Below are 21,367 nucleotides of genomic sequence, written 5' to 3' on the forward strand. Positions count from 1 at the left end.
ACCTATCATTTACTACTTACTCCCTCCCCCCACCATATCTTCTGCATCTCAACCAACATTTTCCTAGCTACCATCAGTTCTGAGGAAGGGTCACAGAAACTGAAATGTTAATTTTGATTTCTCTTCACAGATGCTGCCAGACCTGCTGAGCTTTTCCAGCAACTTCTGGTTTTTTTTCTGATTTACAACATATGCAGTTCTTTCAGTTTTTGTTAAGCTGAATGGTTTAAGTTTTTTTGCTATAAATTCCATAAACCAGGGAGTGGTATTACTTTACACGAATCCAGCACTATCTTATAATGATCTATCTTCTCATAATTTCAACAGCACTTAGAGACTAAAGTATACATCTTTAGCTCTTGCGGCTTGTCATTTTGAAGAAGCGATTCATGCTGACAACAAGTGAAGAAGGTTACTTACCGTGAAGGCAATGACATCTAAATCCTCCAGGGACATCCTTATAATATGATCCACACTGACACAATCCTGCCACACAGAAAGTTACAGAAATTGCAGAAGTTTTTCCTGTATGTCCTCGATTGCAGAAACATCGAAAACTATTTGTCAGATCTTCTAAATAAATGGTATTGGTAGGGTCAGATGGATTTGATAGGCATTCATTTATCTCTCCTGAACAGTCATAACTTTCAAAACCTGTCAAAACAAGAAGTGTTTACTTAATTTCTGCTCCAATAAAAGTAGGGGGCACACACAATTTTCATCACATGTGGAGACAAGTAGATTGGTCTCTCTTTCAATCATTTGTACTTTGTGGAAAAATGGGATTTCTCACATGTCGACTTCTAAACTGGGCTCATTTTGTCACAATCTAACCAGCTACATTCAGAGATGATTGCCGCAAAAACTACATGACTATGGTTAACCAGCATGAGAGGGTCATAAAGCACAAATAAATCAAAACAAATTTCAAAACGGAATCACTGCTTGACAGTCCTGGCAGATTAAGGTAAACCTACCATGAATAAGAGGCAGGCAGTTGGGCAATGGCGAGTCATTTTTAAGTCACTGCTTCCCAACCCTCTTCTCTCTGTGGCCCATTTTGAGGATTGAATATTGTCCTGACCTCTCAGTGAGAACCAAAAGGGGATGTTGAGGGACCGTGACTGTGAGTATAAGTGATTACAATTTGGTCAGAATCGCACAACTTGATTGATTGATCAATAGATTTATTGTCATGAGTACCAAAATATAGTGAAAAGCTTTGTTTACAATCAGTACAGGAAGATCAAACCAAGTAGGGATGTATAGATCAAAAGGTTGTAAAAATAACTTAGATGCACACAGATTACATTGCACAGGGCTTGCATTAGGCAAGATCAACATTGAAGTTAGACAGATCATCCATCAATTTAATAACAGTCAGGAAGCTCCTGAACCTGCTGGTGTATGCTTTCAAGCTTCTGTATCTCCTGCCTGATGGAAGAGGTGGTAGGAGAGCATTACCAGGGTATAATGGGTCTTTGATGATGTTGGCAGCCTTTCTGTGACATCAAGCCACATAAATGGAGTTCATAGATGGAAGGTTGCCTTCTGTAATAGTCTGGGCTGTGACCACAATCTTCTGTAGTTTCTTACAGTCCTGGGCAGAGCAGCTTTCATACCAGGCCATTATGCACCTGTCAGAAAGCATTCTGCAGTGCATCTGTACAAGTTGGTGAGGTTCTTTGTAGACATGCCATATTTCCTGATCTGCCTGAGGGAAAAAAAAAAGGCTTTGTTTCCACAGCTACTTCCAACTGTGGGAACCCAAAATTTCAGCTCAGGACCACATTTGAAGCCTTGATCTTCACTTCCTAAAGGGCTGTTTCAAACAGTTTTTAAAGTGTATGAAGAGGGAACAGCAAGTTAAACATATTTATGAATAAGCAAGAAAACTACACATCTGACTTGCGAGTGTACTTTAACTGGTCCCAGAGAATGGATAGGCAAAATGCAGCTGATTTCTGTAGTCCAAGGTGAAAAAACCCTACAATCTTTAGCCATTTGCTAACAGTAATCTTCTTATTTTTCCTTTGTCCTGCTTCTCAAGTCACCTAAGTTCTTGGGAACCCTTTACCTTCTACTAGGTGTGAGCTGGGCTCTATACCAACAGCCATCCATTGATTAAAAACCTTTTTTTGGAGAGCTGGCAGCGTGCTCTGTAAAATAATTGCATAGAGATCAGTACCTTCTCACTAATTCACCCTTTATCTGTGCATACCACAGTACATAGGCTGTAATCAGTCAACTCCAAGCCCATCTCTTGGCTGACTTTCTGCCTCTCCTGATTATATCTATCACCCAAGCTGCCTGATTGGTGCAGATTAACAACCACAATTAAGAAACTCATTGCCAATGAGATCCATCTGGCCATGGTTCCAATCACTCCGCCAATCTATAATTTTCCTGATTTGTGTCTTTGATTGGACTCTTCCAATTTTTCCTTCAACTTTGCTGCTTTTCAGTTTAATTGAATTCTGAAGCAGCTCTGCCTCAGGTGCTTGGTGATGCTCATTGTGATAGGGGAGACCTTGACTTCCCTTTCTAGTCTATATGCTGTTTTGCATTAGTTGTTCACTTCACTCTTAAAGACATTTAGCTTTACAACCTGGAGCCTTCAATTTATAGAAAAAATTTGGATGAAAATTTTGGAAGCATTGTCAGTACATTTTGTGGATGACACCAAAATTGGTGATACAGTTGACAGTGAAGAAGGTAATCTAAGATTACAAATGGATCAATTGGGTTAATGGGTTGAGGAGTGGCAGATGGATTTTAATTTGAATAAATGCAAGTATTGTGTTTTGGTGAAACTAACAAAGACTTATATAGGGTCCTGGGTAGCATTGTTGAACAAAGAGTCCTCTGAGTTCAGGTGCATAGTTTGTTCAAAGTTGTGTTACAGGTATGTTGGTTAAGGACATGTTTTGCAAGCATGCCTTTGTTGCTCAGACCATTGAGTGTAGGAGTTTGGACATCATTTTGATATTGTATAGTATGTTGATGAGGCTACTTTTGAAGAATTAATGCATACTTCTGGTCTCCCTGATACAAGAAGGATTTTATTAAACTGGAGAGAATTTAGAAAAGATTTACCAGGATGTTGCTGGTACTAGAGGGTTTGAGTTATAGGGTAAAACTGGATGAGGGAGGGGCCTTTTCTTATGAGTGTAGGAGGTTATAGGTTTGTAAATCGTGAGGAGTATAGATAAGGAAAAGACCTGTACTATTCACCTTAAGGTAGTAGAGTTGAAAACTAGTGTGCATATTTTTAAGGTGAGAAGAGAAAGATTTAAAGGATGTGAGGGGCAACCTTTTTTCACAATGGGTGGTTCACATAGAGCTATACGGTCATAGAGATGTACAGCATAGAAACAGACCCTTCAGTCCAACTCTTCCATGCCCACCAGACATTGAAAATAAATCTAGTCCTATTTGCCAGCATTTGACCCATATCCTTTCCTATTCATACACCCATCCAAATACCTTTCTAAATATTGTAATTGTACCAGTCTCCACCACTTCCTCTGGTAGCTCATTGCACACATGCCCCACCCTCTTCATGAAAGAAAAATCCTCTTGGCTCTCTTCTTACCTTAAACCTATGTCCTCTATTTTGGACTCACCCAACCCAGGGAAAATCCTTGTCTATTTACTCTATTCAAGCCCCTCGTGATTTTATAAACCTCAGCCTTCAATGCTCCAGGGAAAATAGTCTCAGCCTATTCAGTGTCTCCCTATAGATCAATACCTCCTGGCAACATCTTCGTAAATCATTTCTGAACCCTCTCAAGTTTCACAACATCTTTCCTATACTAGGGAGACCAGAATTGTATGCAGTATTCCAAAAAGGATCTAACCATTGTCCTGCACAGTCACAACATGACTCCCAACTCATATACTCAATGTCCTGACCAATAAAGGCAAGTATACAAAATGCTTTCTTCACTATCCTGTTTACCTGAGATTCCACTTTCAAGGAACTAAGAACCTGCACTCAAAGGTCTCATTGTTCAGCAGCACTCCCCAGGACCTTACCATTAAGTGTATATGTCCTGCCCTGATTTGTCTTTCATCAATCTAAATTAAACTCCATCTGCCGCTCCTTTGGCCCATTGGCCCATCTGATCAAGGTCCCGTTGTACTCTGAGGTAACCTTCTTGGCTGTCCGCTATACCTTAAATTTTGGTGTCACCTGTAAGCTTAATAACCATACTCCTTGACCCTATCCACCAAAGTTATTTTATGTCCCCTTTTGCCTTCCTGGTTTACCTCTTAATTTTACTCTTAGTGCATTTTTATCTTCTAAGAATTCACTTGAGCTCTGTTGACTATACATGATATATGCTTCCTTCCTATTCTTGACCAAAACCTCAATTTCCCTAATCATTCAGCATCTCCTACATGTAATAGCCTTGCCCTTCAAGAAAGCGTATGATGTGTTGGCTTTCGTTAGCCGGGGAATTGAGTTTAAGAGCTGTGATGTTTTGCTGCAGCTCTGTAAAGCCCTTGGAATATTCTGTTCAGGTCGAGATTTACCAGGATGCTGCCTGGACTGGAGAGCATGTCTTTTCAAGAAAGGTTGAGGGAGCTAGGACTTCTCTCACTGGATCAAAAAAAGATGAGAGGTGACTTGGTAGAGGTGTACAAGATGATGAGAGGCATGGATAGAGTAGATAGCCAGAGACTTTTTCCCATGCTGCCGGAAATGGCTATGATGAGGGGGCATAATTTTAAGGTAATTGGAGAAAGGTTTAGCCGAGATGTCAGAGGAAGTTTCTTTATACAGAGTGGTGAGTGGGTGAAATGCACTGCCAGCAGTGGTAGTAGAGTCAGACATGTTCAGGATATTTAAGCAATGGAAGATATTACAATTAAGGGTGTGTAGGTTAGTTTTACCTTAGAGTAGGATAAAAGGTCGGCACCATGTTGAGGGCCAAAGGGCCTGTATTGTTCTAAGTTCTATGTTCAACAGGAACATACCGTCTCTGGACTCTCATTATCTCATTTTTGAAGGGTTCGCAGTTTTCAGCTGTCCCCAATCAGGTCTTGAAAATTCTTGCCTAATACAGTCAATATTGGCCTTCTGCCAATTTAGAACTTTAAGTGTTACATCTGGTCTATCCTTTTCCATAACTATTTTAAAGCTAATAGAATTATGATCACTGTTTCCAAAGTGCACCCCACTGATACCTCAGTCACCCACCCTGCCTTATTCCCCAAGAGTAGATCAGGTTTTCTAGTAGATACATCCACATACTAAATCTAAAAGTTTTCTTGTACCCGCTTAACAAAATCCCTCTCCATCCAAGCTCTTAACACAATGGCAGTCCCAGTCTATGTTTGGAAAGTTAAATTCCCCTACTATAACCACCCTATTACTCTTACAGATAATTGAAATCTCCTTACAAATTTGTTTCTCAATTTCCCACTGACTGTTAGGGCATCTATAGTACAATCTCAGTAAGGTGATCAAGCCTTTTTTTATTTCTTCACTGACCTGCTCTCATTTACCCTTCACCTGTGAACTATCACACCTGATTGTCCTTCATGAGAGATGACCTTCCTGATATCATCCAACTCCCTCCTTCCATCCCTTACCAACCCACTTAGACACATCATAACCTCCTTGAATAACCACCACCCAAGCTCAACACAACAGCTCAAGCCTCCTCTCCTGAAAGAATTGAAACATCCTATACCAAAAAAGCAGCTCTTAGCCAATGCAAATATATCAGGATGAACTACCCTGGGTTCTCATTTGCCATCAACTTTAATCGCAATGAAACAATGCAATCACAGTGGCAATGTATTATAATGATTATGCATGACATGCAAATATATTAAATTTAGATTCACACTGATTGCCAGTGAAAATCATGATCTGTCTTTGATTCATTGCCAATATTATTCCCAACATAGTGGGCGGCACGGTGGCACAGTGGTTAGCACTGCTGCCTCACAGCGCCAGAGACCCGGGTTCAATTCCAGCCTCAGGCCACTGACTGTGTGGAGTTTGCACATTCTCCCTGTGTCTGCGTGGGTTTCCTCCGGGTGCTCCAGTTTCCTCCCACGGTCCAAAGATGTGCAGGTCAGGTGAATTGGCAAATTGCCCGTAGTGTTAGGTAAAGGGTAGATGTAGGGGTATGGGTGGGTTGCACTTCGGCGGGGCGGTGTGGACTTGTTGGGCCGAAGGGCCTGTTTCCACACTGTAAGTAATCTAATCTAATCTCCCATTATCATTTTACTTCTTGCACAATAAAGTTTCCGTGCCCCACCTTCTTCATTTCCTGCATTCAGGAATAGCATTAGCTTCTGTCCCGTGTGCATGTGGACTGAGGAAAGATTGAATGATTGGCCTTGTTGTTCCCTCTTCTTCCTCCATGCTTCATTCATACCCTTACAAAAAATATCCTGATAATAGCCATTGGACAATAATTTAATATTTTTTTAAAACAGAGGTATTTACTTCTGTTACTTTTTTATTCTTGTTTACTGTAGAAAGCAAAATGAAGGGAAAGCAGTCCAGAACTAGAGGGCATAGGTTCAGGGTGAGAGGGGAAGGATATAAGAGACCTAAGGAGCAACTTTTTCACTCAGAGGGTGATACATGTATGGAATTAGCTGCCAGAGGAAGTGGTGGAGGCTGGTGCAATTGCAACATTTAAAAGGCATGTGGATGGGTATATGAATAGGAAGGGTTTGGAGGGATATGGGCCAGGTACTGGCAAGTGGGAATAGAATGGGTTGGGATATCTGGTCGGAATGGATGAGTTGGACTGAAGGGTTTGTTTCCGTGCTGTGCATCTTTATGACTCTGACTACAAAATCATGGAATAAAATAAAAGGATGGTTCAGACATCTCAAAAGATTTAATCATATATAAAGCAGCAGTACAACCATTAGTTAATGGGTAAATCACATACCATTTTATCCTGTAGATTGTCATCTAGTTTTCCTTCGGTTTTCTTTATGATTTTTCTTTTCATATGAAATCTTTGTTCTCGCTGCATGGGAGAACATCCACACTGGGCTTCAAGTGCAAATTTAAAATGCTTGCAAGGCAGTTACAGTATTGATAAGATTTACAGTAAAGTCCTTTACTCTGGCGCTGTGAGGCAGCAGTGCTAACCACTGTGCCACCGTGGGCGGCACGGTGGCACAGTGGTTAGCACTGCTGCCTCACAGCGCCAGAGACCCGGGTTCAATTCCCGCCTCAGGCGACTGACTGTGTGGAGTTTGCACGTTCTCCCCGTGTCTGCGTTGGTTTCCTCCAGGTGCTCCGGTTTCCTCCCACAGTCCAAAAAAGATATGCAGGGTCAGGTGAATTGGCCATGCTAAATTGCCCGTAGTGTTAGGTAAGGGGTATTATGAAATCTTTGTTCTCGCTGCATGGGAGAACATCCACACTGGGCTTCAAGTGCAAATTTAAAATGCTTGCAAGGCAGTTACAGTATTGATAAGATTTACAGTAAAGTCCTTCCAGTGTTGTACTGCCTTCTAGATGAAACAGTAAAAAGTGGTTCAACATTCCTGAATAAAAAACACATATGGTCAAATTTTCATCTTGTATTCATCAGGATGTTATTGCAGGAATACTAAGTTTCAACATGAACAATAATTCATACTGCATGAGAACATGATTGATTGAGGCATTGCCATGGAGAATGTATCAGAAACAAATTCCCTCCATGCTCTTGTGTTGTTGATAAAGGCCCCATGGTTGAAATTATTTTTTCATTCTGCAAAGGACTGGGCCATGCAAAGGAGTACATACTTACTTCCAGCAAGTACTTTGCTTAGCTTATACAACCAAACAAGTTTTACTCTATCACCAAAGTTGCAGTGTGCCATGTCTGTTTTCAACTAGCCATGTCGTCTCTTTGAGTGATTTGTTCATTACAATGCCAACTTATGCCACTTCTACAAGTATAGGACTGGGCCATGCAAAGGAGTACATGCCGTTTCCAGCAAGTACTTTGCTTAGCTTATGCAACCAAACAAGTATAGAAGCAACAACAAAAATTGTTGGAGAAACTAAGTAGGACATGCAGCATCAATGTCAAGAAAGCAGAGTTAACATTTTGGGTCCAGTGACTCTTCTTCCAAACAAAGTCCAGAAGGATCAGATAGCAGATTAGCCAATGAAACATAGAAAAATTAAACCATTGAACACAACAGAAACATTTTGGAATGGATTTGAAGCTGGACTTCAGCATTGAAGGCATGAAGTATTGTGTCCATTTCTGCAGTTAGAGCTTTCACACTTCAGGCAGCAGACATCAAATCCAATCACTCCCACCTCTGTTAAATCATGCCAGCAGAAATTTAAACAAAGACTTTATTTAAGTAATCATAATCTACATTGGGATAAATTTGTGTGCAATAGCGCAACGCATTGAAATAGCAAGTCAGAAGCCCATTTTACATATCTCCTAATTGTTAACTCATTGATTTCAATTGGGGAAATAATGTACAACTCGCTACTGTCTGTTTTACTCTATCACCAAAGTTGCAGTGTGCCATGTCTGTTTTCAACTAGCCATGTCGTCTCTGAGTGATTTGTTCATTAAAATGCCAACTTATGCCACTTCTAATGTTGTGGATTTGTGCTCAGAGAATCTTGCTTAAGGTCTCCTAAATCCATTACTGGAATTATCATTTCATTCATCAGTCTGCATCAAAAAGCAGCCATAAAAGGAAGGGTCAATTTATTATCTTACTTTTTCACTTACATGCCATGCTTCAGTAGAAAAACAAAGCTGTGATGGATCATTCAACCTATTTGTTGTAACCTGTGTGTTTATATATAATCGGCATGAATACATGACACAAATTCTTAACATGAGAAATGTAACTAAATTATGAGATGAAACAAGTGAGATGAGAGGTTTTTTTTTCCACACTTCAATTATTCATATTGCCAACTATCCACAAAGAAACCATCTTTTTATAAAACATTGCCTCATCAAATTGTTTAGTTTTTTTTCCTGATAGTTACTTGTGCTGTATTTGTCTAATTTTGGCAGACTCTTGATAATCTGTCAGTTTCCATTATCCAAGTGTTCCGTGAGGGTTGTGGGGGGAGGGGGAGGGGTGAGGGGGTAGGGGTGTGGTAGGAGAAGGGCAACAATGTACTGCATTCTAGGAAATAATGAAGATTCTGCTACAAAGATCTGAAGAGCTTTAGAGAAAAGTTAACCACATTTGCAGATTGTAAGTGAATAATGCTCCTAGCCCAATTAAAAATAAAGAGCAACTGCAGATAAAAGTATTTGCAAAGTTGTGCAACTCATTAAGGTTTGACAAGGTAGGCGAGGAGGCTTAATTTGCTGTAAGTACAAACTAATGGCACAGTTGTCATTGGCAAGGTTTCAAGGTCACCTAGTCTATACTGACAATTCCACTTTACATAGTGCTTTCTTTTAAAATTTGAATCCAGCAGAGCACATCGCTGAAGAGACTGTATGCAAATAATAGTTCATTACTGCTAGGTTTCTGGTACATGTAGCATCTTATCTCTGGATTTGAGAGTCCCAGAGGGAGAGGGAGGGAAGGAAGATGTGAATGTAAGTCGTTTGAGTTATAGGGAGAGGCTGGGACTATTTCACTCGAGTGTAGGGGGTTGAGGGGTAGAGATAAGGTGAGTGGCAGGTGTATTTCCTCTAGATGGGGACTTCAAGACCAGAGGGCATATTTTCAAAGTGAGAGGAGAAAGATTTTAAAAAGGACACAGGGGCAAATTTTTTTAGACAGGGAGTGGTTTGTGTGTGGAATGGACTTCCAGAGGAAGTGTTTTGTGCGGGTGCAGTTACAATGTTTAAAAGATATTTGGATAAGTACATGAATAAGAAAAGTTTGGAGAGTTATGGGCCAATTGCAGTAAATGGGACTAGTTTAGTTTTGGGTTATAGACTGGTTGGACCAAAGGGTCTGTTTTTATGCTATATGACACTATGACTCTAGGTCTAGTTAATAAGTTTGCAGGTGGCACCAAGATTGTTGTTGTAGAGGACAGTTATCTCAGAGTACAATGGAACCTTGATCAGGAGGGCTAATGGACCAAGGAGTGGCAGATGGAGTTTAATTTAGATAAATGTGAGGTGTTGCATTTTGGTAAGGCAAATCAGGGCAAGACTTAGACACTTAATGGTAAGACCCTGGTGAGTGCTGCGATACAAAGATGCAAATGCATGATTTCTTGAAAGTGGAGTCAAGAAACATGGGATGTTGAAGAAGGCATTTGGCACACTTGCCTTCATTGGTCAGTATATTGATTATTAGATGTGGGACGTCATGTTGCGGCTGTACAAGACATTGGTGAGGCCATTTTTAGATTACTCTAATTCCTGGTTTCCCTGCTATAGGAAAGATGTTGTTAAACTTGAAAGGGTTCAGAAACAATTTACAAGAATGTTGTCAGGGTTGGATATTTCGAGCTATAGGAACAGACTGATTGGTTGGGGGCTATTTTCCCTGGAGCTTTGGAGGCTGAGCGATGATCTTATAGAGGTTTATAAAGTCATGGCTGAAAATGTGTTGCTGGAAAAGCGCAGCAGGTCAGGCAGCATCCAAGGAGCAGGAGAATCGATGTTTCGGGCATGAGCCCTTCTTCAGGAATGAAGTCATGGGGCATGGATAGCGTGAATAGCAAGGTCTTTTTTCCAGTGTAGGACAGTCCAAAATTATAAGGTATTGGTTTAAGGTGAGAGGGGAAAGATTTAAAAGGGACCTTAGGGGCACCTTTTTCACGCAGAGGATGGTGTGTGTACGGAATGAGCTGGTAGAGGAAGTGGGCACAATTACAATATTTAAAAGGCATCTGGATGAGTGTATGAATATCAAAGAACAATCTATAAAATAATGTGGAGCAACACAATTCTGTCAATTCTGAGTAAATCAATCATCCATTCTGCATTTAACCCCATTCATGCAGAGGAGAATGCACTGCGGTTGTTGATGCAGCACACTCAGAGAGGGCTTACGCGTAAATTGGAACATAGGTGGAGGAATAAATCATTCAGGCCTTTGAGGCTATTCATTCATTCAACAAGATCATCATAGATCTTGTGATCTCAATTCCACTTATCTATTTGTCTTCAACTGTCCCATTCCCCTTGACTTCCTATTCTACCAAAAATCTGACACACCCAGCTTTGAATGAATTCAATAACCTAACCTCCAAGGGAAAGAGGATTCCACAGTTTAATGACCATCAGAAAGCAAAAAAGTTCTTATCTCTGCCTTAAAAAGAAGACCTCTTATGCTTAAGCTGTGTCCCCAGTTTCAGTCTCCCACACAAAAGTTAATATCTTCCCAGTATCTGTTCTTTCAAGACCCTTCAGAATATATTTCACGCTGATCACCTTTCATTTTTCTGAAACACAATAGTATAGGCTGAACCTGTTCATTCTTTCTTTGTAATATAAGTCCATTACCCAAAGAAAGAGTTGAGTCAACCTTCCCTAAACCACATCTAACACTATGTTCTTTTCCAAATAAGATGATCAATACTGTACACAGTACTCCAGATGTAGTCACACTATTACTCTGCACAGTTCCAATAACTTCTCTCTGCTTTTACAATTTATTTCTTTGAATTAAATGACAGCATTTTATTTGACTTCGCAATCACTTCCTGTACTTGCACACTAACATTTTTTATTCCTTAGACCACTGTACCCAAAGGTTCTGCAAACTATTTCCACTTAGATAATATATTGCTGTTTATTCTTCCTGCTATTGAGGACATGTTCACATTTTTCCACATACACCATATACAAATTACTTTATTCACTCACCAAACCTGCCTGCATCCTTTTCAAACTCTCCAACTGCTGTTGACAAGTTATTTCCCCATCTATCTTGGTGTCATCAATTAATTTAGCTACCATGCAATTGACTTCTTCAAGTCATTGATGTAAATTGATAATAGTTGAGGATTTAGTGTTGACCTTTACAGCACTCCCTGGATACAGCTTGACAAACCTGGGAATACCCATTTGTGCTCATATTTTGGGCAGTAATGTTGGATGTGTTATCTCAGCAAATGCTTTTGTGGAAATCAAGGACACTGCATCTACCGGTCCCTCTTTATCCACATTGTATGCTTCTGTTTCCGACAGTGGTAATAAATTAGTTAAACATGACTTTTCTTCTACAAAACCATATTGACTCTGACTGATAATATTATGATTTTCTAAATATCTAGTTACCACTACAACTGTTAATAATAAATTTTAGCTGTTTTCCTATATTTAGTTAGCTAATCAGGTGGCTCAGTGTTTAGCAGTGCTACCTTATAGCACCAGGGACCTGGGTTTGATTCTGGGTGGGGTGCTCTTCAGAGGATTGGAGCAGACTAATGGGCTGAATGGTCTCTTTATGCACTGTAGAGATTCTATGATTCTAATTGGCTGATAGTTCCCAAGTTTCTGAAACTTGTTCTTTGTAAAATAGCTAATGTGACACCTTTGTAATTAGTTATGACAACTTCATCATCTATCTGTACTGCTATCTTCTTTTAAGGACCAATAGTTATTTAGTTATTCTTTATCTGTTTAAAAATTTGTGGGCACTAATTTATATTGCAAGTTAACTTTAGGAGTAGGAGTACACCATTCAACCATGGAGCCTAATCTGCTATTTATTGTATTCATAGTTAATCAAACACTTCAATGTCTTTTACCTACATTAACCCCTGAACCCTTAATACAATTAATAATAAAAAAAAATCAACCTCTACTTTAAACAAATTTAAAGACAGAGTTCCCTCTAGGGAAGTAAAATTTCAAAGATTCACCACCCTCCAAGTAAAAAATTCTTCTTCACCTCAACCCTAAATGGCATCATCTCTTTTTTAAAATTTTCCCTTCCAGTTCTATATTCCCCAGCCAGGGTAAATATCATGTACCCTGGCTAACCTTCCAAATATTTTATAAGTTTTAAAGAGATCACCTCTCAGTTTTTGAAACTCTTTGGAACAACCCCAGTTTGCTTAATCTCTTGACAGCCCTGCTTTTCTGTGGGCAGGCCTAGTGAACCTTTGTTGCACTCCTTCTCTGGCAATATTGTCTTTCCTGAGACAAGAAGACCAAAACTGCACACAGTACACCAGGCCTGGTCTAACTAAACTCCTCTGGAATTGACACAAGACTTCATAATTTCTATAATCGAATTCTCTTGTGATAAGGACTAACTGCCCATTAGCCTTCCTAACAGCTTGTTGCATCTGTAAGTTAGCTTTCGATAACTTATTAACAGGGACACTGAGGTCGCTTAGTATCTACACTTTCCAACCTCTTATCATTTACCAAACGCTCTGCACATCTGTTCTTCCTACCAAAATGGATAACATCACATTGTTCCATGTAATGTTCCATCTACCATGTTTTCCCTAATCACTAAATTTGTCCAAATCCTCATAACATTTTCCATCTTCCTCACAACACACATTCCTGCTTAGCTTTGCATTGTCTGGAAATTCAGAAATATTACATTTGTAAACAGCTGAGGCCTAAGTATCAATCCTTGCTGAACTCCATTATCCACAGACTGGCCAACATGAATGAGAATGGCTCAGATATTTGTACTATCTGTTTTTTTTCTGGTAGCTAATCTGTAATCCACGTCAGTCCATTAACTCTTGGTCCATGTGCTCTAATTTTGTTACTGACCTGTAGGGAAACTTATTAAAAGTCTTCTTCAAATCCAAATATACTATATTGATTGACCTCCCCTAATCAATTTTCTTAGTAACATCTCTAAAAAAACCTTTAACATGTCTGTCACACAATTTCCATTGAAAAGTCCAAGCCTTGTCTTTTATTCTTTATTAATTCATGGGATGAGGGCACACTGGCTAGGCTGCATTTATTGTCCATCCCTAATTGCTCAGAAGGCAGTTAAACGTCAGCCACATTTCTGTGGGTCTGGGGTCACAAACTAGGTACAAATGGCAGTTCCCTTTCCTAAAGGGCATTAGTGAACCAGATGGATTTTTTCCAACAATTGGCCATTAGATTATTAATTCTAGATATTTATTGAATTCAAATTCTACCATCTGCCATGGCTGGATTTGAACCCAGATCACCAAAGCATTATCTGGATCAACAGTCTGTCACAATGCTGGTGTTGAGGAAGGTTACTTTGCCCTTGAGTTTTTTTTTCCAGAGGGGGGTAATTGGCCAGGCTCCATTGTATCTAAAGTTTGAATCATTCATTGGGGCTTGTTATTTACCCTAACAGATAGTGCTTCAGGCCAAAAGCTTGAAAGATCTTTTGAAAAAGTGATATAGTCAAGGGGGTGTGGCCAGCTCTCTAGCTGTGCAATTCAATTCAGTAGGGGAATAATTTGAGTCAGAGTCACAAGGGAAACTGGAAGCTTCTCTCTCTCCATCTGCCCTCTATAACTTCAAGCCTGCATGCTCAGTTTGTTTCATTGGTTACTGTTTGTGCTAAGGGATATGTGTATTGGGACTGCTGCAAGCATTTTCGGAACAGCATCATTAGGTCGAGTTTGGATAGAATAGTTATCCAGTATTCTGTTCTTTGTGTTTCATTCCATAATTTTGTAAATAAATTTTGTTTGTGTAAAACTTGGCAGTCAACCCAGCTAATTTACTCTGACCCTACCACCAAGGATATATTTCCTTCCCCTCCCCTATCAGCATTCCATAAAGACCACTCCCTTCGTGACTCCCTTGTCAGATCCACACCCCCCACCAACCCAACCTCCACTCCCGGCACCTTCCCCTGCAACCGCAGGAGGTGCAAGACTTGTGCCACCTTCCCCTGCAACCGCAGGAGGTGCAAGACTTGCGCCACCTTCCCCTGCAACCGCAGGAGGTGCAAGACTTGCGCCACCTTCCCCTGCAACCGCAGGAGGTGCAAGACTTGCGCCACCTTCCCCTGCAACCGCAGGAGGTGCAAGACTTGCGCCACCTTCCCCTGCAACCGCAGGAGGTGCAAGACTTGCGCCACCTTCCCCTGCAACCGCAGGAGGTGCAAGACTTGCGCCACCTTCCCCTGCAACCGCAGGAGGTGCAAGACTTGCGCCACCTTCCCCTGCAACCGCAGGAGGTGCAAGACTTGCGCCACCTTCCCCTGCAACCGCAGGAGGTGCAAGACTTGCGCCACCTTCCCCTGCAACCGCAGGAGGTGCAAGACTTGCGCCACCTTCCCCTGCAACCGCAGGAGGTGCAAGACTTGCGCCACCTTCCCCTGCAACCGCAGGAGGTGCAAGACTTGCGCCACCTTCCCCTGCAACCGCAGGAGGTGCAAGACTTGCGCCACCTTCCCCTGCAACCGCAGGAGGTGCAAGACTTGCGCCACCTTCCCCTGCAACCGCAGGAGGTGCAAGACTTGCGCCACCTTCCCCTGCAACCGCAGGAGGTGCAAGACTTGCGCCACCTTCCCCTGCAACCGCAGGAGGTGCAAGACTTGCGCCACCTTCCCCTGCAACCGCAGGAGGTGCAAGACTTGCGCCACCTTCCCCTGCAACCGCAGGAGGTGCAAGACTTGCGCCACCTTCCCCTGCAACCGCAGGAGGTGCAAGACTTGCGCCACCTTCCCCTGCAACCGCAGGAGGTGCAAGACTTGCGCCACCTTCCCCTGCAACCGCAGGAGGTGCAAGACTTGCGCCACCTTCCCCTGCAACCGCAGGAGGTGCAAGACTTGCGCCACCTTCCCCTGCAACCGCAGGAGGTGCAAGACTTGCGCCACCTTCCCCTGCAACCGCAGGAGGTGCAAGACTTGCGCCACCTTCCCCTGCAACCGCAGGAGGTGCAAGACTTGCGCCACCTTCCCCTGCAACCGCAGGAGGTGCAAGACTTGCGCCACCTTCCCCTGCAACCGCAGGAGGTGCAAGACTTGCGCCACCTTCCCCTGCAACCGCAGGAGGTGCAAGACTTGCGCCACCTTCCCCTGCAACCGCAGGAGGTGCAAGACTTGCGCCACCTTCCCCTGCAACCGCAGGAGGTGCAAGACTTGCGCCACCTTCCCCTGCAACCGCAGGAGGTGCAAGACTTGCGCCACCTTCCCCTGCAACCGCAGGAGGTGCAAGACTTGCGCCACCTTCCCCTGCAACCGCAGGAGGTGCAAGACTTGCGCCACCTTCCCCTGCAACCGCAGGAGGTGCAAGACTTGCGCCACCTTCCCCTGCAACCGCAGGAGGTGCAAGACTTGCGCCACCTTCCCCTGCAACCGCAGGAGGTGCAAGACTTGCGCCACCTTCCCCTGCAACCGCAGGAGGTGCAAGACTTGCGCCACCTTCCCCTGCAACCGCAGGAGGTGCAAGACTTGCGCCACCTTCCCCTGCAACCGCAGGAGGTGCAAGACTTGCGCCACCTTCCCCTGCAACCGCAGGAGGTGCAAGACTTGCGCCACCTTCCCCTGCAACCGCAGGAGGTGCAAGACTTGCGCCACCTTCCCCTGCAACCGCAGGAGGTGCAAGACTTGCGCCACCTTCCCCTGCAACCGCAGGAGGTGCAAGACTTGCGCCACCTTCCCCTGCAACCGCAGGAGGTGCAAGACTTGCGCCACCTTCCCCTGCAACCGCAGGAGGTGCAAGACTTGCGCCACCTTCCCCTGCAACCGCAGGAGGTGCAAGACTTGCGCCACCTTCCCCTGCAACCGCAGGAGGTGCAAGACTTGCGCCACCTTCCCCTGCAACCGCAGGAGGTGCAAGACTTGCGCCACCTTCCCCTGCAACCGCAGGAGGTGCAAGACTTGCGCCACCTTCCCCTGCAACCGCAGGAGGTGCAAGACTTGCGCCACCTTCCCCTGCAACCGCAGGAGGTGCAAGACTTGCGCCACCTTCCCCTGCAACCGCAGGAGGTGCAAGACTTGCGCCACCTTCCCCTGCAACCGCAGGAGGTGCAAGACTTGCGCCACCTTCCCCTGCAACCGCAGGAGGTGCAAGACTTGCGCCACCTTCCCCTGCAACCGCAGGAGGTGCAAGACTTGCGCCACCTTCCCCTGCAACCGCAGGAGGTGCAAGACTTGCGCCACCTTCCCCTGCAACCGCAGGAGGTGCAAGACTTGCGCCACCTTCCCCTGCAACCGCAGGAGGTGCAAGACTTGCGCCACCTTCCCCTGCAACCGCAGGAGGTGCAAGACTTGCGCCACCTTCCCCTGCAACCGCAGGAGGTGCAAGACTTGCGCCACCTTCCCCTGCAACCGCAGGAGGTGCAAGACTTGCGCCACCTTCCCCTGCAACCGCAGGAGGTGCAAGACTTGCGCCACCTTCCCCTGCAACCGCAGGAGGTGCAAGACTTGCGCCACCTTCCCCTGCAACCGCAGGAGGTGCAAGACTTGCGCCACCTTCCCCTGCAACCGCAGGAGGTGCAAGACTTGCGCCACCTTCCCCTGCAACCGCAGGAGGTGCAAGACTTGCGCCACCTTCCCCTGCAACCGCAGGAGGTGCAAGACTTGCGCCACCTTCCCCTGCAACCGCAGGAGGTGCAAGACTTGCGCCACCTTCCCCTGCAACCGCAGGAGGTGCAAGACTTGCGCCACCTTCCCCTGCAACCGCAGGAGGTGCAAGACTTGCGCCACCTTCCCCTGCAACCGCAGGAGGTGCAAGACTTGCGCCACCTTCCCCTGCAACCGCAGGAGGTGCAAGACTTGCGCCACCTTCCCCTGCAACCGCAGGAGGTGCAAGACTTGCGCCACCTTCCCCTGCAACCGCAGGAGGTGCAAGACTTGCGCCACCTTCCCCTGCAACCGCAGGAGGTGCAAGACTTGCGCCACCTTCCCCTGCAACCGCAGGAGGTGCAAGACTTGCGCCACCTTCCCCTGCAACCGCAGGAGGTGCAAGACTTGCGCCACCTTCCCCTGCAACCGCAGGAGGTGCAAGACTTGCGCCACCTTCCCCTGCAACCGCAGGAGGTGCAAGACTTGCGCCACCTTCCCCTGCAACCGCAGGAGGTGCAAGACTTGCGCCACCTTCCCCTGCAACCGCAGGAGGTGCAAGACTTGCGCCACCTTCCCCTGCAACCGCAGGAGGTGCAAGACTTGCGCCACCTTCCCCTGCAACCGCAGGAGGTGCAAGACTTGCGCCACCTTCCCCTGCAACCGCAGGAGGTGCAAGACTTGCGCCACCTTCCCCTGCAACCGCAGGAGGTGCAAGACTTGCGCCACCTTCCCCTGCAACCGCAGGAGGTGCAAGACTTGCGCCACCTTCCCCTGCAACCGCAGGAGGTGCAAGACTTGCGCCACCTTCCCCTGCAACCGCAGGAGGTGCAAGACTTGCGCCACCTTCCCCTGCAACCGCAGGAGGTGCAAGACTTGCGCCACCTTCCCCTGCAACCGCAGGAGGTGCAAGACTTGCGCCACCTTCCCCTGCAACCGCAGGAGGTGCAAGACTTGCGCCACCTTCCCCTGCAACCGCAGGAGGTGCAAGACTTGCGCCACCTTCCCCTGCAACCGCAGGAGGTGCAAGACTTGCGCCACCTTCCCCTGCAACCGCAGGAGGTGCAAGACTTGCGCCACCTTCCCCTGCAACCGCAGGAGGTGCAAGACTTGCGCCACCTTCCCCTGCAACCGCAGGAGGTGCAAGACTTGCGCCACCTTCCCCTGCAACCGCAGGAGGTGCAAGACTTGCGCCACCTTCCCCTGCAACCGCAGGAGGTGCAAGACTTGCGCCACCTTCCCCTGCAACCGCAGGAGGTGCAAGACTTGCGCCACCTTCCCCTGCAACCGCAGGAGGTGCAAGACTTGCGCCACCTTCCCCTGCAACCGCAGGAGGTGCAAGACTTGCGCCACCTTCCCCTGCAACCGCAGGAGGTGCAAGACTTGCGCCACCTTCCCCTGCAACCGGATGTGGCCTTCTCTATATTGGGGAGACAGGCCGGCTACTTGCAGAGCATTTTAGAGAACACCTCTGGGACACCCGGACCAACCAACTCAACCACCCTCTGGGACACCCGGACCAACCAACCCAACCACCCTGTAGCTCAACATTTCAACTCCCCCTCCCACTCCACCAAGGATATGCAGGTCTTTGGAAATCTTCCTCATTTCCCCTCCCCCCACCTTGTCTCAGTCAAATCCATCTAACTCAGCACCGCCTTCCTAACCTGCAATCTTCTTCCTGACCTCTCCGCCCCCACACCAGTCTGACCTATCACCCTCACCTTGAAGTCTTTCCACCTATCACATTTCCGACGCCCCTCCCCCAGGTCCCTCCTCCCTACCTTTTATCTTAGCCTCTGGACAAACTTCCCTCATTCCTGAAGGGCTTCTGCCCGAAACGTTGATTCTCTTGTTCCCTGGATGCTGCCTAACCTGCTGCGCTTTTCCAGCAACACATTTTCAGAATATCCACTATACACCTGGCTAAACAATTAACAAAGCTACAGTCTGGGCTACCTGCTGGAAATGTTTTGAAGGGTCTAGCCTATTCCATAACAAGTCCAGTGATAATACTACCAGGCCATCACCTCTCCAACCAGATAATTACTATCCAGGCATCTGTTTCTCAAGCTCTTTATGATCGCATCTGACATTTTGCCCATTTTACTGATGTAAAACTAATGGGTTTGCAATTTTCTGTTTTATTATTTACCCATTTCTTCAATAGTGCTTTGACATTAACCAGCTTCCAATCTGCAGGAAAAGTTACAGAATCTATGGAATTTTGGATGATGATTACCAATGCATGACTTTCTGTATAGTGTTTCACCTGGATTGGAGATAATCAAGTCCCAAGGACTTATTAACTTCCAGCTCCACTAATCTGTTCAGTACAATCTTTTTACTAATACTAATTTCCTTAGCTCCTCAATCTCCCCAGTTGCATGGACCTCTAATTCTGGGCAATTTCTAGTAACTTCTTCAGTAAAAAATATGTAAAATAATCATTTAGCTTCTCTGCCATTTTACTTTTTCCCATTATGAATTCCCATTTAACCTCAATAAACTGAGTTACCCCACCACCTTTAAGTAACTACCTTCATTTTGAAATGTAAAATACCCTTTAATATTCAAGTTCCCAGCCCTGATGTTCCTGTAACCATGTCTCTGTAATGATTATATATCACGTATATTGATTTCTAGCGGAGTTAATCAATCATCCAGTTATATTTTTTATGAATGTTGCAAGCATTCAGATACAGAGCCTTTTCTCTGCTTTAACTTGGTTTGTAATCTTTGTCTGGTGAATTCTTAAGTTATTCAGATGATTACCTCCCTCTATTATCTATAGTGTTCCTTTGATTTATTACATCTCTTCTCATACAGTCCCTGCCAACTCTCTGTCTCTGATTATTTATCTTAAAACATTCTCTACTGCCCTATGTATGGCTCACCAGGATACTGATCCCAACGTTGCTCAAAATGAAGCCCATCCCAACTGTAAAGCTCCCATTTTCCCAGCACTTGATTTGGCTATGAATATACTCAAAGACCTTTATCCAAGTCGTTACTGTACACTATAAATAATTATGGCCAAGGGACTGATCTCTGTGGCATCCCATTTGCTGCAGTTTTATAAATCTAAGAACAACCCATTTATCCCAACTCTGTTTTCCATTTATTCGTCAAATTTCTACTTCTGTCAATGTACTATCCCTCAAAACTGTGAGCTCTTATCTGAGTTATAACTTACTATGGCATGTCATTGAGTATCTTTTAGCAATCTATTCACTATACATAGTTCGCCTTTACCAACATTTCTTGTTACATGCTAAAGAACTGTAATAAATATGGCAACAACTATTTCCTTTTCCGAAAACAATATACGATTTACTTAATTGTATTGTAATTTATAAAATATTTTTCTTCAGTTTCCTTAATAATGGATTCTATTTTTTTACCTGGATGATGATAACTAATACATTTGTTATTGCTGCACCCATTTCTTCAAGATTTCAGTCTGGGAGACTTGCTGGCTTCTAACTTATTAGACTTTGCTCTACTTTTTCTCAATGATAATGACTTTGTTTAAAGTTTCTCCTTTTTACCATTTAACATTCCTGGCATTATTTTAGTTATCATCCAAAGTAAAGAAATTCAAAGTAAAGGATATTGAAAAGGTGTATGTTGTTTCCCCATTATTACTTCTCCAGGTTCATTACCTAAGGGGCCAACATTTCCTTTAATTACTCTTATTTTAAATATTTAATGAACTCTTACAATTTCATATTTCTTGCTCGTTAACTTTCACATTCCAACTCTTCCCTCTTTGTTCCTTATTTAGCCAGTCCATGCTTTCTAAAAATTGCCCAAATCTGTTAGTCCACTATTAATTTTCACAGCATTGTACACTTTTCTCTCATTTTGATGCTCTGTTAACTTCCTTAGTTAGCCATGATTGTTCACCCTTCATAAAAAATCATTCTTTCTCATTGGAATATACCTTTTTGAG

The 21,367-nt window shown here is 44.3% G+C and overlaps 1 protein-coding gene across 6 annotated transcripts in view; it reads right to left on the reverse strand.

Moving 5' to 3' along the window:
- LOC122548634 (protein eyes shut homolog) overlaps positions 1 to 21,367 on the reverse strand; it is a 163,230-nt gene that overhangs the window by 104,801 nt on the left and 37,062 nt on the right. For 4 of the 6 annotated variants that reach the window (XM_043687470.1, XM_043687469.1, XM_043687468.1 and 1 more), the window contains exon 3: positions 421 to 654. In XM_043687470.1, the coding sequence (XP_043543405.1) occupies positions 421 to 654 (234 nt within the window). Of the gene's footprint in view, positions 1 to 420; positions 655 to 2,188; positions 2,264 to 21,367 lie in introns of those variants that run through there. The other 2 variants (XR_006311281.1, XR_006311282.1) reach the window with 1 other exon arrangement.

The sequence above is a fragment of the Chiloscyllium plagiosum genome, chromosome 3, assembly GCF_004010195.1.
Source record: "Chiloscyllium plagiosum isolate BGI_BamShark_2017 chromosome 3, ASM401019v2, whole genome shotgun sequence".
Classification (NCBI taxonomy): Eukaryota; Metazoa; Chordata; class Chondrichthyes; order Orectolobiformes; family Hemiscylliidae; genus Chiloscyllium; species Chiloscyllium plagiosum.